This window comes from Rhineura floridana, chromosome 9, assembly GCF_030035675.1.
Source record: "Rhineura floridana isolate rRhiFlo1 chromosome 9, rRhiFlo1.hap2, whole genome shotgun sequence".
NCBI lineage: Eukaryota > Metazoa > Chordata > Lepidosauria > Squamata > Rhineuridae > Rhineura > Rhineura floridana.
The window spans coordinates 6,942,519-6,958,065 of record NC_084488.1 but is presented as its reverse complement, the minus strand read 5'-3'; the positions used below and the strand labels follow the sequence as shown (position 1 = coordinate 6,958,065).

The following is a 15,547-nucleotide window of genomic DNA, read 5'->3' as shown; positions in this document are numbered from 1 at the left end:
CTTATGCTGAAGCAGGCCTATATTCCTTTTAGGCAAGTACTTTCTCTTCCCCCCTCCCTTTAAACTAGAGGTGCTAGAGAAGTGAACCTGGGTTCTTCGACATACACAGTATATGCTGTACCATTGATCAGCAGCCCCTCTTCCATGCAAAAAAACCCACAAACATATTATGCAAAGACATGTATTGCTGTAATCTAATCTGTATGTGACCAAGACATGCATGACAGTGGCTTTCACCAGGAAAGGGCACAGGAAAGTGTACCAGCCAAGGCTGTGAAAGGTGCTCCTAGCCACACCCACTGCTTGGTATTCCATGAGCAAGGGTAAGTCCAGGAAAACCACAAGACACTGAGAAACTGATACCTTAAGAAGAGTGCTATTCTGTCTAGAACAAGGCTGTATACCTAATCCCGGTTGATTTTCCTAGTAGTAATAAGCACCTCTGCTTCTCTGGATTAAGTCTCAGCTTGTTTCCAACATCCAGATCACTTTGCTCAGGCATCAGTTCAGGATCTCTGTAGGTCCCCTGGACTTGTATGGCTAGGTGAGAGAAAATTGGGTGCTTTCAGCATATTAATGGCATCTATCAGGGCTGAATTATAGGCAGTGCTCTGAAATAATCAGGACACCAGAAGTTGCACAAGGGAATCAGAGTTGAGGGATGAAGCCACAAGTCAAGATGAAAGGACACATAAGGGTTACAGGAGCACACCAAAGCTTAAGAAAACCATGTTTCTCAAGCAGAATCTGATAGCAACAGTAAGCCTTCCTGTCCAGGCAAGTCCAATGGCCTGCCTGTGTGGGTGGAGGTTGTCTAGGGCCTGAAGATGCTTGATTGCCTAGGTAGATGTTTCAGCCTGCAGTTTGGTGGCTTACCACACAATGAAGCTGCACACTTATCAAAAACTATCTTGGTGGCTTACCACACAATGAAGCTGCACACTTACCAAAAACTATCAGTTTAAGTTGTGGAAGTTACTGGGAACGCCCAAATCTAAGTCCTTGGATGACATCTCCCAGCATTTTAAGGCGGCCCAGAAAGATACCATTGTCAATGGCATTTAAAGCCACTAAGATGTCCAGGAGATCAGAAACATGCTTCCCCTGTCCAGCTCCCATCATATGTAATTTACCAGGGTGATTAACTAAGCCTTGCTCGATTATAAACTCGGGTAGAAGTCCATTTGAAAATGATCAAGATGACTCGGTTTCATCTAGTGTCAAAAGAATATCAAATGTGAGACAGGGTGGTGATTCCAGGCAACCATTGTGCCTGAATAATGTAAAAGCTGAGAGAATGTATCAGTTAAAGCTGATGACCCTATAAAATCGCACTTCAAAAAAACACATTTTTTTTGTGGTGGCTTCCAAGGAAGTGGCAAAAAATGATTTGGGGTTATATGTTTCCATCCTGCCCATGAGTTAACTGAATGATCTGGGAGATCCCTTCCAGCCTCATAAGTTTTTAAGCCACAGAGTTCTTTTTGCTTAAAGGAAGAACTAATAAAATCACGAACATTTACCATTTCCTGGCGACTCCTAAATTTATCATCCTGTTTTTTTCTCTCTGACCAGCCTTCTATCAGTGGCTTTAGTGAAACATAACCAATTTCAATCCAGTAACATTCTGAACTTGCTCATTTCTTACTTTGGGCCCATCAGTAGTACTTAATGCATCTTGTAGAAATTTTAGCATACCTGTAGAAAGTAATAAAGAATATAACAATCATGGGAGAGGATATTGATTTAACATAAATAAATTTTTGAACATACACTAAGAAATAAAACACTAACTTCAGAAATATCAGAGACAATGTTTATTCTCTTTTTCTCTCCAAACTCCAAACTTTAATAGGTGTCGTACCTGAGACAGACTTTGAAGACCCATACCTGAATTGCTTTTCCCTTTACCCTTAGTATGACAGCCTTGTAGTCTCCGCTTTCTTTCAACTTGGCCATGTTCCTCCTGTCCTTTCCCAGTTTTCGCTACTGCTTTTAGTTGATTTATAAGGGGCTTTGCATTTTTTAAACTAGATTTATCAGTGGCTTCTCTGCATTGCAAATGCATGCGCTTGTCATAGTGAAAAACGGCTACTCGGTTGTATTTTTCATGCCTAATATAGCAATCATAACAACGCTACATAAAACTTTATATTCTGGTTGGCCACTGTGAGTAGAGGATGCTGGACTAGATGGGCCATTGGCCTGATCCAGCAGGCTCTTCTTATGTTGTTATGCTCTTCTGTTCTTGTTTAGTAGCCAATGGAAAGGTGGGGGGAGAAAGTGCTTACTTATCTGAAGTCTCCTTGCCTGCAACGAGAGAGAAACAAGTAGAATGCCACTGTCTAGAAAATAATTCAAAACTATTCATAAAAAGCAAGGAATTCTTATTTTGCATTAGTTTGTGTGTGTTTTTCTCCATTCAGCAGCTTTTCTATACTGAAGCAGTGTTGCTGATTTGCCCCCAGTAAGTGTTATATTTCTGTGTTCTCTCTCTCTCTCAATCTCTCTCTCGTATAGTTCTGTGGAACAGTGGTAGTGCATACTGGAAATGTTAAGGGTAAGTTGCGTTGTTTATCTGTTTAAAAAATTAGCCCCTTTAAAAATATGGGCAGCCTACTTCCTTTGAACTACTAAGTATAGCACCATGTGGAGGTACCAGTTCTCACAAATGGCCTCTCCATGCTAGGCCTGCCTCGTCACATGCCTTTCCTATACTCCCATGGCACTTGCATCATATTTCTGAATTGACCCTTAGTGCTCTCATGGTCACTAAATTTTACTTGAACTCTCTTGTAATGTGGTGGTTGGGAGAATATTCTGAATTTTCTCTTGTGACTTCATTTTCAGCCTCTGCAAATAATACTTTCAATGCTCCTCTGGGACGCACAACATCTTTCCAGTCAGTGTCAAATTCTGAATTCTGAGCCATCTTGTTTGGGACCTGTACGGTAAACTAATTTCAAACTGAAAGAAATACAGAACCATATGCCATAAAATGCCAGGTGACCAGGCCACTCAGCATCCTTTCTTTTTTTGCTATTCAGTACCAACAAAACATGGAATTAGCAGCTTCCATTCTTCCACGAGTTTCTGTCTCTTCTTAATTTACTTCTTAATTTGCTGTAAACAGAAATGCCTGTGTTTATCTTCATTTTTGTTTTTCGCTTCAGATTAACTGCCCAGTCAAAATTACACATTTGTTATAATGTTCAGAGATGTTAATATAGTATATGTAAATATATGTTTCCATGAAGAATACATCCTGTGTACAGACACTTTTTTGTATCTTTTTTTACAGCTATCTTGCAGTAGGTTTTTTTAAATACTCTTTGTTATACTTCACAAGCAACCTGTTCAGCATGATCAGCTGTTGGCTGGCCACATTTGACTGTAAAATGTATGGAAACCTGCAGTATCTTTTGTGTTGTCTTCAGACAAGTTAATGTAATTGACAGCTTATTCTTCCGTGTTTCTGAATTATTTAATATACACTGTCATAAGATCAAAAGCATATTTTTCTTCAAAGTAGTTGACTTTTTTAAAAAAAATCCTGGACAAATGTGCAATGGGAAGATATTACAAGATCAGGAAGATATTACAAGATCTTCCTTGTAACCTAAATAATCATAGTAAAGTATAAGATATGTTGAAAGGACCTATTCAGACTGTCAGCAGATTTCATACCTTACCGCCAAACTACGCACTCACTGGCCTACCTTGATGTAACACCTAAATGTAGCAAATGTCCACACATGCCTAATATGCATAATCATTATTTTTGTACACACCTTTTTTGAGAGGGGAAGATTGTACTGAGCGTATGTGTGCATGGGGATGTCTATCTGTTGACCTCATTTAGATGTTACAGCAGCGTGGACATGAGGGGGAGCTGGCCCATAAGCCCATGCCCACAATGCAGTCAGTTCACTCAATTTGCCAAAGGTGTGACTAGGTCCAATATTAACATGCTACGGTCCTGTCAAGGTGTTTATAGGTTTAATGTGTAAACTGTGTTTTTTTAAAAAATAATTAGTTATATTTTGTTTTTAAAAGTAAAGTATTGAATTTGCAGGAATATTTAGAAGTTGTGCTCCACTGCCTTTTTACTTGGCTGTAAAAGTTGTGAATAGGATTGATTTGCACAACTAATTTCAAAAAGGGCTATCAATAGCTACGTATAATGAAAACTAAAAGCTCTGTGAGGAAATATGGGTGTCCTGCACTCGGTGGTGGTCACTGTTTTTATGCCAGTAATGTTGGGAGGGTTTCCTACCTTTTCAGCTCTGGTGGATTAGATGGATCTTCTAAAATGTACCATGACTGGCTGATTTTAATTCATTTGGAAGCCCTTTGAGTGGAATTTCTAGAAAGAATAATTTCAGCCAATTTTAAGATTGTTTAATAACATGTTGCTTGCACATCAGCTGCCCAATCTGCATTTGTGACTAAATGAATTCTTACGCAGCGCTTCATGCAGAATAGATACCTTTTCCTTCATGTCTCAGTGATGGGAAATGACATGCATGAAGCAGTTCTCAAACTGACTAGGAATTGGCATTATATGGGGAAAGAGAGACCTGAGAGCTTACCTCTGATGGTCCTGACTGAAAGGCCCCTCCGTTTGCATTCCGCACAAAACTCCATAAGGTGCTCCACGGGGATGGGCCACTCCTGGGTGTAGCCTCTGGCCTCCCTGAAATTTGACAGCTCCCTACCTGCTCCTTGGTAGCTGGCCATATTGCTGGGTGCCACGGACAGGCTTATGGCCCTTTCTGATTCGGTTCTCCAATCTCCCATAGCGCTGGACGGACCACGTCCGGTTGAGCCCTTGCCCATGGCGCCAGCTGGCAAAACCTCTCCATCTGGTTCCGTGACAGAGCATCGGTGATACTGTTATCGATACCTGGTACATGGCGCGCCAGGAACAGGATATTATAGTGCAGACACTGGAGCACGAATGCTCACACCAGGCACATAACGTTGGGGTTTTTTGAAGACAGGGTGTTGATGACATGCACCATAGGGAGGTTGTGGACTGCAGAATTATACAACTTGTCAGGCCAAAGGTGCACAGCTACCTGTATGGGGAAAAACTCCAGGAAAGTAAGATCCCGGGTTAACCCTGCCTGCGCGAAGTCCTGTGGCCAACTGCCATGGCACCATGCATCATGGAAAATAACCCCAAAGCTGAAGGAACCTGGGGCATCAGAGTGCACCTGTAGCTCGGCCTCTAACAGGCGGTCCCTTCTCCATAGGGATACCCCATTGAACTCCTGCAAAAAGGTGGACCACACTGCCAGGTTGGCTCTAAGAGTGGCTGTAACCCACATGTGGTGTTGGGGCCGTGTTAAGCCAGACATGGAGTTGAATACACACCACATGAATGCGCACCCAGGCGCTACATCTCTGCACACGAAGTTCATGTGCCCCACCAGCTCCTGGAGCGTGGATAATGTCACCTTCCTAGACCCCATGACTTCTGAGATTTTCCCCTTAAGGGCCAACAGCTTGTCTAGTGGGAGCATACAGCACTGGGCCACGGTATCGATCTCGATTCCCAGAAAAGCGAGAGCGGTGGATGGGCTCTCAGTTTTCTCAGCTGCGAGGGGGACCCTGAGTTCCTCTGCCAGCGCTGCAAAATGGGCCATAAAGGCCTCGCAGGCACCAGAGTCTGCCTGGCCTGCAAACAGAAAGTCATCCAAATAGTGCACCACTGACTGCAGGCCTGCCTGTCTCCTGACCACCCACTCCAGGAAAGAGCTGAAGCACTCGAAAACTGGACATGAAATTGAGCAGCCCATAGGCAACACCCTGTCCACATAATATGTGCCCGCAAAAGCAAAGCCCAACAGTTCGACGTCCTGTGGGTGAACAGAGAGGAGACGGAAGGCAGACTTAATGTCACATTTCCCCATAAGGGCCCCGGTTCTGCAGCCCTTAACCATCCACACCGCACAATCAAATGATGTGTAGCGAACAGAACACAGCTCTGGTGGGATGAAGTCATTGACAGACTCGCCTGGGGGGAAGGACAGGTGGTGTATGAGGTGAAATTCACCTGGTGCCTTCTTGGGAACGAGGCCCATTGGGGAAACTCTGAGGGAGGGGATGGGTGGTGCCGGAAAGGGGCCCAAGACTCTGCCTGCCTTAATTTCTCTGTCTATTTTTTCCTGAGCCACCACTTCCACTGACTTAAGGTTGTGGGACATGGGATCCTAAAACCTGCCACAAAGCCTTCCAGCAAAAACTGCATCCTGAACTAGGGGGTAAAGACTAGCATGTTTTTGTTTGTTGAAAATCGCCAAGACCAAAAGCCTTGGGGTTTTCAACCCGACTTCCAAGACTACCTCTGTCAGCTTGGCAAGGCAGCAGGGTCAGTGGTACACTAACATTTCAATTCTGTCTCAAGTTAATGCCAGGTACAGATACTCAAAACTGAGCCAGAGAGTTTCTGGTCCTGTCCAACTGTCCACCAAATATGTTGTTGGACTACAACTACCATCAGTCCCAGTCAGCCAGACCAGTGGTCAAGAATAAGGGGAATTGTAGCCCAACATCTGGAGGGCACCATGTTGGCTCCCCCTGTGGCAGACTGCTGGACAGGGCCAAAGCCTCTCTGCCTCCTTGCCCCCCCACCCCGGCTGAGCCTGTTGCTGCACTTGTTACCCTGGCGATCACATCTGAAAGAGATTTACATCTTCCCTTTCTTCTAGCTAGGCTCTGTTACACAAGCCATGTCGACATCCCTAACTCTTTAATCTTTTGACCATACTTTTTGCTACTTCTGTGTGAACAGGCAAGACTTGACATGGAAGGTAACAGCTGGAAAATAGAAAAAGCCATCCATTAAAGATCCAGTGTGATGTGTACATGTTAGGCAAAAATATTTCTTTCAGGTACGCAACTGTTGTGCTCCACTGGGGCAGCAAGATTTGTCTTGTTTCCTTCCTGAGTGTTCACAGGTTATTTGGCATTCCCTTGAGCTATAAATTATGGCCATGTGCTTATACCAAGGGAGTTTGTTTAAAAGGAGGCTGGAGTAGGACAACGACACACATACACCCCAACCTGAAAAAGAGACTGCTTTGTGCACCATCCCTTTAAAGCAGCAGAATTCTTCCTCTCACTTGTTAAGAACACATTTCTCCAAGGATCTAGCTCTGTGTTTCACTATGAAGGTGTCCATAATCTTTTTCATAATTTTTATCAGTTTCATGGGAGGTTTAGGACAAAATCCAAGGCCAGAGAAAAGGAGCAATGGTGAAGATACTAATTTTCAAACTAAAGTTAAAGATGCCTGTGCAATGAATATGAGTGAAAATGGTGAAGTGAAGCTCAGAAAAGAATGCAGGAATCAAGGCAAGATTTACTGGCGTTAATATACTTGGAAGCCATCAGTTTGTCGCCCTTTTAATAACAATCCAAGAACTTACTGGAATCAGATTGCCATGGATCTCAGGAAACACAATGCCTGCCAGCCTGATCTGGTCCCGAAGCCTTCAATGTGCCAGAGGGCTCCATCTGAAGCCCACCTGAAGAAAGGGGCTTCCAGCATAAAGCCAAACCCTATTCAACAGGCATATACTGTGAATCAAGCAAAGATGGTCCTGAAACCTTCTGCAAAGCAAGTTAAAAAAGCAAAGCAGGAAACGTTTCTCTTAAAAAATCAGGAAAACCCAAACCATCTGCTTCACTTCTGATAAAGCCAACTCAACAAGGTCAAATGTCTGAGGCAATGAAGTTTGCAGGGAGCACTGCTGGGAGTCCCTGCATTACATCTGTTCCTATATCATTGGCATCTTTAGGGGCTGAGGAGGAAAAGTAACCCTGTCTCTCTTTATCATATTAAGATGCAGTCCTGAATTTCTACGACTAGGTTCCACATGGATATCTTGAACCCAAGAGTATATCTAACTCAAAAGAGGGGAAAGACAAGATTGGTTTACTCTTAATAAGTTAAAACTATTCAGTATTGTATCCAATACATCCAGATGTATTGGCACAATCCCACTAAATTAAGCACATCTAAGTTGAAATGATTTTAATGGGAAACATTTAAAGCATGTATTTGATTCATATTGACATAGATGTACCTTAAATGTGCTTAACTTCAGTTGAACCATGCCCTAGTTGTTTAGTGATGAAATGAGCAGTGACATCTCCAGTGAGAGACGTATTTTCACTGAATAGTTTTGAGGTGCACCAGGATATCATGTCACTTTATTTCTATCCAAGTTCAACATAAGTTGTTACTACTCTTACATTGTTCTTTTAGAATATTTCTATTATTTCTAATATTTCTAATATTTCCTACTATTCCACCTGAGTATTTTAAACTCTGTTCCCAAAGAATATGGTTTGATTTGGTAGATCAGTTAGCCAAAGCTGATGTGAAATCAAAGCAACTGCAGATAATGGAGCACAGACAGCAGCAAAGGTGCTCAACCCTTACTTAAATGGGAAAGTTAGATTATTCATTCATTCATTACATTTCTATCCCACCCTTCCTCCCAGAAAGAGCCAAGGGTGGCAAACAAGAGACAAAACACTACAGACATCTGAAAAACAACACCTTGAACAAAAAGTCTTTAACATCTTGTTTATTAAAAAAAATCTGTAAAAACATCTTAGAAAGCAACTCCAAAACAGATGCAGACTGGGGTAAGGTCTCTACTTAAAAGCCTTTTTGAGAGAGGATGGTAAATGAGCATTTGGAGGTAGACTCAGTGCAATGACGTTCCCACCTTAAGGTGGGGGCATGTTTGCTTTCACCCCATATGAGTTAGAAGGCTTGGGAGGTCTACTCCCGATTGGGTGAGGGAGTAGGGTGAGGCCACGTCACGCCTCAATGGGAGGGGGAGGGGAGCTGTAGTATTTAATGCTGCTCCCCCCTCCCTAACTCTTCTCGTGTTCGTTCGCACCCGCCCTCCCTCCCTATGGCAGTATGGGCTTTGCCGGTCACCAGTGGGGCCGAGTAGGAATTTTTTGGTTGGGCCCCGCTTTTAGGAGCCCTTCACGTTTTGCCTACTTTATACTGTGGGGATAATTCGTTTGGCTTTCAGGGAGTGGTGTGGTGACGGCCAGTTTTGGCATTGAGTTCGGACAGGTGAGGAATTTGATGGAGAGAGAGGTAGGTATCCTGGGGCAATTTTGGGTAAGGACACCCCTCAGGAATCTTGCAGGACTTCGGTCTGCGGATAACTGGTGGGTGCCCCTGTGGATTGTCATGTGCATTGGGGTGAACGCGGGTACAGCGGGGCCAGGATGCGCATGGCAGACCGCTCCCAAGGTTCACTGGGCAAGGAGGGAGTCTTGGCCCATATCCTTGCATCAGAGCCCACAGCTACCAGCTGTGATACATGCCCAGGAGACGGGGGGGATTCAATCCCCACCAGAATAGTGCAATTCCTCACCTGCCTGTTATAAGCAGTTATTAATTATGATTGGATATGTTTGAATTTGGATTCAAATTATGTTATATTTAATAAATATAACATTTAAACCAATGCCACGTCTCCCGAGTCTTCTTTGGCGGGTATGGGGGCAATAGGTTTGACAGTTGTGCACCCTTGTTTGTTTTTAAGCTACTTCAGTTCTGGTATAATAAGAAATGGAAAAACCAACAGTAATATTTCCTTTTGACAATGAGAGGTATCTAAATAGAAGTTTTTGATATGCAAATATATTCTATATTTAGTAAATGAGGCAGATTTAAGTAAGGCAGATTATTAAACATCTAAAATTTATTTTATAGCCCTAATTTTAAGATTTAAAGCTAAATGGAAGAGGTAAGCATTTTAATGTACCGTTTGTGTGTTATGTGCCTTCAAGCCAATTATGACTTATGGTGACTATGAATCAGCGACCTCTAGTAACATCTGTTGTAAACCACCCTGTTCAGATCTTATAAATTCAGGTCTGTGGCTTCCTTTATGGAGTCAATCCATCTCTTGTTTGGTCTTCCTCTTTTTATACTCTTTTCTGTTTTTCCCAGCATTATTGTCTTTTCTAGTGAATCATGTCTTCTCATTGTGTGTCCAAAGTATGATAACCTTAGTTTCATCATTTTAGCTTCTAGAGGTAGTCCTGGTTTAGTTTGTTCTAATACCCAATTATTTGTCTTTCTCGTGGTCCATGGTATCCACAAAGCTTGCCTCCAACACCACATTTCAAATGAGCTGATTCTTCCCTTATCCATGTTTTTTACTGTCCAACTTTTACATCCGTACATAGAGATTAGGAATACCATGGTCTGAATGATCCTGACTTTGGTGCTCAGTGATACATCTTTGCATTTGAGGGCCTTTTCTAGTTCTCTCATAGCTGCCCTCCCCAGTCCTAGCCTCCTTCTGATTTCATGACTATTGTCTCCATTTTGGTTAATGACTGTGCCAAGGTATTGATAATCTTTGACAAGTTCAATGTCCTCATTGTCAACTTTAAAGTTACGTAAATCTTGTGTTGTCATTACTTTGGTCAAACCAAACCAAAACAATTTGTCCCAACAAACTGGAATTTGGAAAAACAAGGAATTGGGAACCAAAAACACCAGACTCAAAACTGCCTGTGATATGGATGTGGATGCTTTATAAAAAAATTAAAAACGTGAATAACCTGTACACATCTGTCATAGCTGAATTAACAAGAGTAAATATAACCAGTATATACAAAAACAACTCCTGAAATACAACATCAAAACATATGACCAAAAGCTTTTTGACAAAGTCTTCTTCAGTGGTCAATACACAGCTATACAATTCAGCATAAGTGTATGTAACAATACTATTCACAGTACAACTCCTGCAAAGATAAAAAAAAATATTATTTAAATACAGGAAATTTATTCTAGATAAAACATCTTTATACTCTTTTTACAAACTCATTCAAAACTACAGAAATAAGGATCTGGAGATTTCCTGAATGCCACACCAAAATATATATAGAAGATACTCTCCAACTCTGTGAGCATTGTCCCTTTGATTCAAACCTAATGTAATAAAAAGCAAATATATATACAGCAGAAATCGAATATATTCTATATGCTAATTAAAATAAAAACAAAAAGCTATGGTATTGCACACCATACTCATCAACGCAATAAAATTATTTATTTCTTAAATCTACACCAGTATGCAAACATTAAAGCAACATTAAAGGTATTGATACTTTGACAAGTTCAATATCCTCATTGTCAACTTTAAAGTTACATAAATCTTCTGTTGTCATTACTTTAGTCTTCTTGACATTCAGTTGTTGTCCTGCTTTTGTGCTTTCCTCTTTAACTTTCATCAGCATTTGTTTCAAATCATTACTGGTTTCTGCTAGTAGTATGGTATCGTCTGCATATCTTAAATTACTGATATTTCTCCCTCCAGTTCCCTCCCTTCATCTTGGTCCAATCCCACTTTCCGTATGATATGTTCTGCATATAGATTATGTTGGAATGTATGAGGTTCAACTCCAACTTGGTGGGTTGAGGCTGCATGGGGTTAAAAAGGGTAGCTAGGGAGGAGACCTCTTGGTTGCTAGGCTATACCTGTCCTTTGATCCTTGCCATCTCTCCCCTTCCTGCTAGACTGATATGCAAAGGATGTTGATCCCAGTTCCTTCCCGCCTTCCCAGTTTTTTCTTCTCTCGAGAGAGGGGAGCAGACATCTTTGTCTCTCCCTCTCAACCAGCATGAGAGCTGCACTGGGACCAGTGCAGACTGCTCCAACATAGCTAGTTAGCTAGATATAGAACTCTTTCCTATCAAGCATGTACTTCCAGAATAAAATAGTTGTTTCTTATTTTACAGCTTAAAGTCTCTGTCTGACTAATTTGCAGGGAAAGTAGAATCTTAGCAAAGATTCAAATACACACACACAAGATCGCTCAAAACTCTCTGCTCTGCTACGCAACTCATTACAATTCTGACAGATTAAACAAATAGGGCGATAAAATACACCCCTGTCTCACACCCTTTCCAACGGGAACCAATTGGTTTCTCCATATTCTGTCCTTATAGTAGCCTCTTGTCCAGAGTATAGGTTGCGCATCAGGACAATCAGATGCTGTGGCACCCGCATTTCTTTCGAAGCATTCTGTAGTTTTTCATGATCTGCACAATCAAAGGCTTTGCTGTAGTCTATAAAGCACAGGGTGATTTTCTTCTGAAATTCCTTGGTCCATTCCATTATCCAATGTATGTTTGCGATATGATCTCTGGTGCCTCTTCCCTTTCTAAATCCAGCTTGGACGTCTGGCATTTCTCGCTCCATATATGATAAGAGCCTTTGTTGTAGAATCTTGAGCATTACTTTACTTGATGGGATATTAAGGCAATAGTTCGATAATTACTGCATTCCATTGGATCTCCTCTCTTTTGAATTGGAATATGTACTGAATGCTTCTGGTCTGTGGGCCATTGTTTAATTTCCAAATTTGTTGACACATTTTTGTCAAAATTTGGACAGATTCAGTCTAAGTAACTTGTATCAACTCTATTAGTGTGCCATCTGTTCATGGTGATTTGTTTCTTCCAAGTATTTGAAATGAAATGAATATTTATTGCTCAGAGCCATAGGCTACCACAATTAAACACATGTAAAAGGAAAATACAAAATACATATTAAAATACAAGTCATATTTCAACACAACACTGTTCAACATACAGTAAAAGAACAATATATTTCAAATAAAATGTCCTCTCCTGAGCAAAGATACCCTGACCCACCCCATGTCTAAGTGTATAAATACTACCGTCATAAGAGTGGTGGAGCACATCCCACTCACCCCACAAGGTGTTTTGGGTATCTAACTCTTCCTTTTCCCGCAGCTAGAGCATAGTTTGCCACCTGAGTACTTATAAATATATCATTGCCTGCTAGCAGAACGCATATTTGCTCCAGGGGAGGTCTGTTTGACAAGGAGCGAAGGATGCAGGAAAGAAATTTTAACCTTGGGGACTTATATAGGGGGCAGCTTAGTAAATAATGTATAATGTCCTCAACTTCACCAGATTGACAGATACAAACTTTGTTGGGTTGGAATGTTAGAAAACCTCCCATCCTTTTCTCCCATCCAGAAAAGCAGCGAGCATAGTCTGAAGTCGTAAAGCTGTGGATGATTTTCTCAGGGGTGCCACTGTCAGAAATGTGAAGTATTGCTCCATGCCAAATGTTGTTTTATATAGTGGGTACCAAATAGAATATGACATTTGGGTAACTGAATAGAGGTCCCACCATTTAGAATAAAGATGGATTCTTTCTTTGAACAGCTGTTTAATTCTAGCACAAGAGAAGGTAGGTAAAACTTCTGTGTTGATCCCATAAGCAGACAGAGTAGATTTAACAGAATTTACCCAGCAGCTTTGGATTGGAGTTTGCAGTTGTTCTAGAAAGCATTTCTTTGGCAGGCACAAATCTTCACCCAGTACAAGGCAAGTGAAGCATGAGCACAGGATTCTATAGAATATACCCCTGTTGTTGCCCTCAAAAGAAATGCAGGTGTACTTTGAGGGAGCTCACATTCTAAAATTTCTTTTTTTTCATCATACGGTTCCTCCATGAATGAATATGTCATCCTTGCATCTCTTTTATATAATTCTTCAGTGTATTGCTTCCATCTTCGTTTATCTTGGTCAGTCAGTGTGTTCCCCTGTTGATTATTCAACATCCCTACTCTTGGTTTAAATTTCCCTTCCATTTCTCTAATCTTTTGGAACAAGGTTCTTGTTCTTCCCATTTGGTTGTCCTTTTCTATTTCTATACAATAAAATTGTAATAGTGTTCTTTGTCTATACGTACTAGTCTCTGTATTGTTGCATTTAGGGTTCTGACCGTGTTTCTGTCTCCTTTTGCTTTTGCTTTCCTTCTCTCTTTAACCATTTTAAGAGTTTTGTCAGTCATCCATTGAGGTCTTCCTCTCTTTTTAACTAGAGGTGTTGTCTTTTTGCATTCTTCCCTGATAACGTCTCTTACTTCGATCCATAGTTCTTCTGGTTCTCTATCAACTAAGTTTAAAGCCTCAAACCTGTTCCTTATTTAATCTTTATATTCTTCTGGGATGTTATTTAAATTGTGTTTTGGCATTATGATTGCTTTGTTGTTCTTCTTTAGCTTTACTCTGATTTTTGATATTACCAGTTCATGATCTGTACCGCAGTCTGCTCCTGGTCTTGTTTTTGCAGAAAGTATGAAACTTCTCCATCTTCTGCTTCCAATTATGTAATCAATTTGATTCTTATATTGACCATTTGGTGATGTCCATGTGTACAGTTGTCTTTTTGGTTGCTCAAAAATGTGCTTGCAGGAAACAGATTATTGGCTTCACAGAATTCAGTAAGTCTTTCTTCTGCTTCATTTCTGTCTCCTAGGCCCCATTTCCCCACAATTCCTAGTTCTTCTCTGTTCCCTACTTTTGCATTCCAATCCCCCATGATGATCAGCACATCTTGTTTTGGTGTGTGATCAATTTCCGCTTGTACTTCTGCATAAAATCTCTCTAATTCCTCTTCTTCTGTGTTTGCCGTTGGAGCATAGACTTGGATGATGGTTATGTTGATAGGTTTCCCGTTTAATCTCATTGATATCACTTGCTCAGACCTTGTGTTATAGCTCCTAATTGCTTTTGGTTATATCACTTCTCACTATTAAAGCAACCCCGTTTCTTCTTAATTTCTCATTTCCTGCATAAAATATTCTGTAGTTGCCTGATTGAAAATGTCCCATTCCTGTCCATTTTAATTCACTCATGCCAAGTATTGTAATGCTGATGCATTCCATTTCTTGTTTGACAATTTCTAACTTTCCCTGGTTCATGCTTCTCACATTCCATGTTCCTATTGTGTGCATTGTACAACTCCGGACTCTCCTTTCGCATCTGTGCGCATCAGCCTCTGGGCTTCCATTCAGCTTTGACCCAGTGGTGTCATTAGCCACAGCGCTACTCGTACTTGTCCATTGTTCTTCCCCTGTAGCTTGGTGAGTGCCTTCTGACCAGGGGGTCTCATCTTCCAGCACTATCTCGTGTTGCATTTTGGATACTCTGTTCATACGGTTTTCATGGTAAGGGGTATTTAGAGGTGGTTTACCATTGCCTTCCTCTGAGTCTGGATGCATCTTAATCTGGTGTCTCAGCTTTGACCATTTCGCATTGGGTTACCCTGCTAGGAGTCTAGACTCCTGATGACATTGCTCTCAGCTTCTTCAGCACTCTCAAACCCCTCACCACGTTAAGGTGAGCATCCTAGAGGAGGTCCTACAACTTTGATATGTCAACTGAACCGACAAGGAGGCAGAAATAGACTAAATAATGAACAAGATGTTGAGCATACTATGAGTCTATCAGTTGTGCAGTTGGGACATGGAATCTTGTGGTGGGGGAGAAAATGGAAGGCAGGAGGAGATTGGGAATTAGCTTGCTGAAGCCCCATATCTCTTAGGCCCAGAGTACATAGGGGCAGCCTCAGTGCTGTGGTTGGATGATCAGACTTGTAAAATGATTGTTTCATCATTTTGTTTCATCTAAAGCAGTAGCAGCAGGACAGCAAGACAAGTTTGAA

The 15,547-nt window shown here is 41.4% G+C and overlaps 2 protein-coding genes across 13 annotated transcripts in view; both read left to right on the top strand.

Moving 5' to 3' along the window:
- PROM1 (prominin 1) overlaps nucleotides 1-15,547 on the top strand; it is a 159,094-nt gene that overhangs the window by 110,683 nt on the left and 32,864 nt on the right. For 6 of the 12 annotated variants that reach the window (XM_061585449.1, XM_061585454.1, XM_061585453.1 and 3 more), the window contains 2 exons: nucleotides 2,521-2,560; nucleotides 2,851-4,153. The exons of 4 other annotated variants lie outside the window; for them this stretch is intronic. In XM_061585449.1, the coding sequence (XP_061441433.1) occupies nucleotides 2,521-2,539 (19 nt within the window). In that variant the 3' untranslated portion in view covers nucleotides 2,540-2,560; nucleotides 2,851-4,153. Of the gene's footprint in view, nucleotides 1-2,520; nucleotides 2,561-2,850; nucleotides 4,154-15,547 lie in introns of those variants that run through there. 2 more of the 12 variants (XM_061585456.1, XM_061585452.1) reach the window with 1 other exon arrangement.
- FGFBP2 (fibroblast growth factor binding protein 2) lies at nucleotides 7,176-7,815 on the top strand. The gene is given in 3 exon segments (XM_061584643.1): nucleotides 7,176-7,632; nucleotides 7,635-7,748; nucleotides 7,751-7,815. Coding segments are annotated over 3 exon segments (636 nt in total).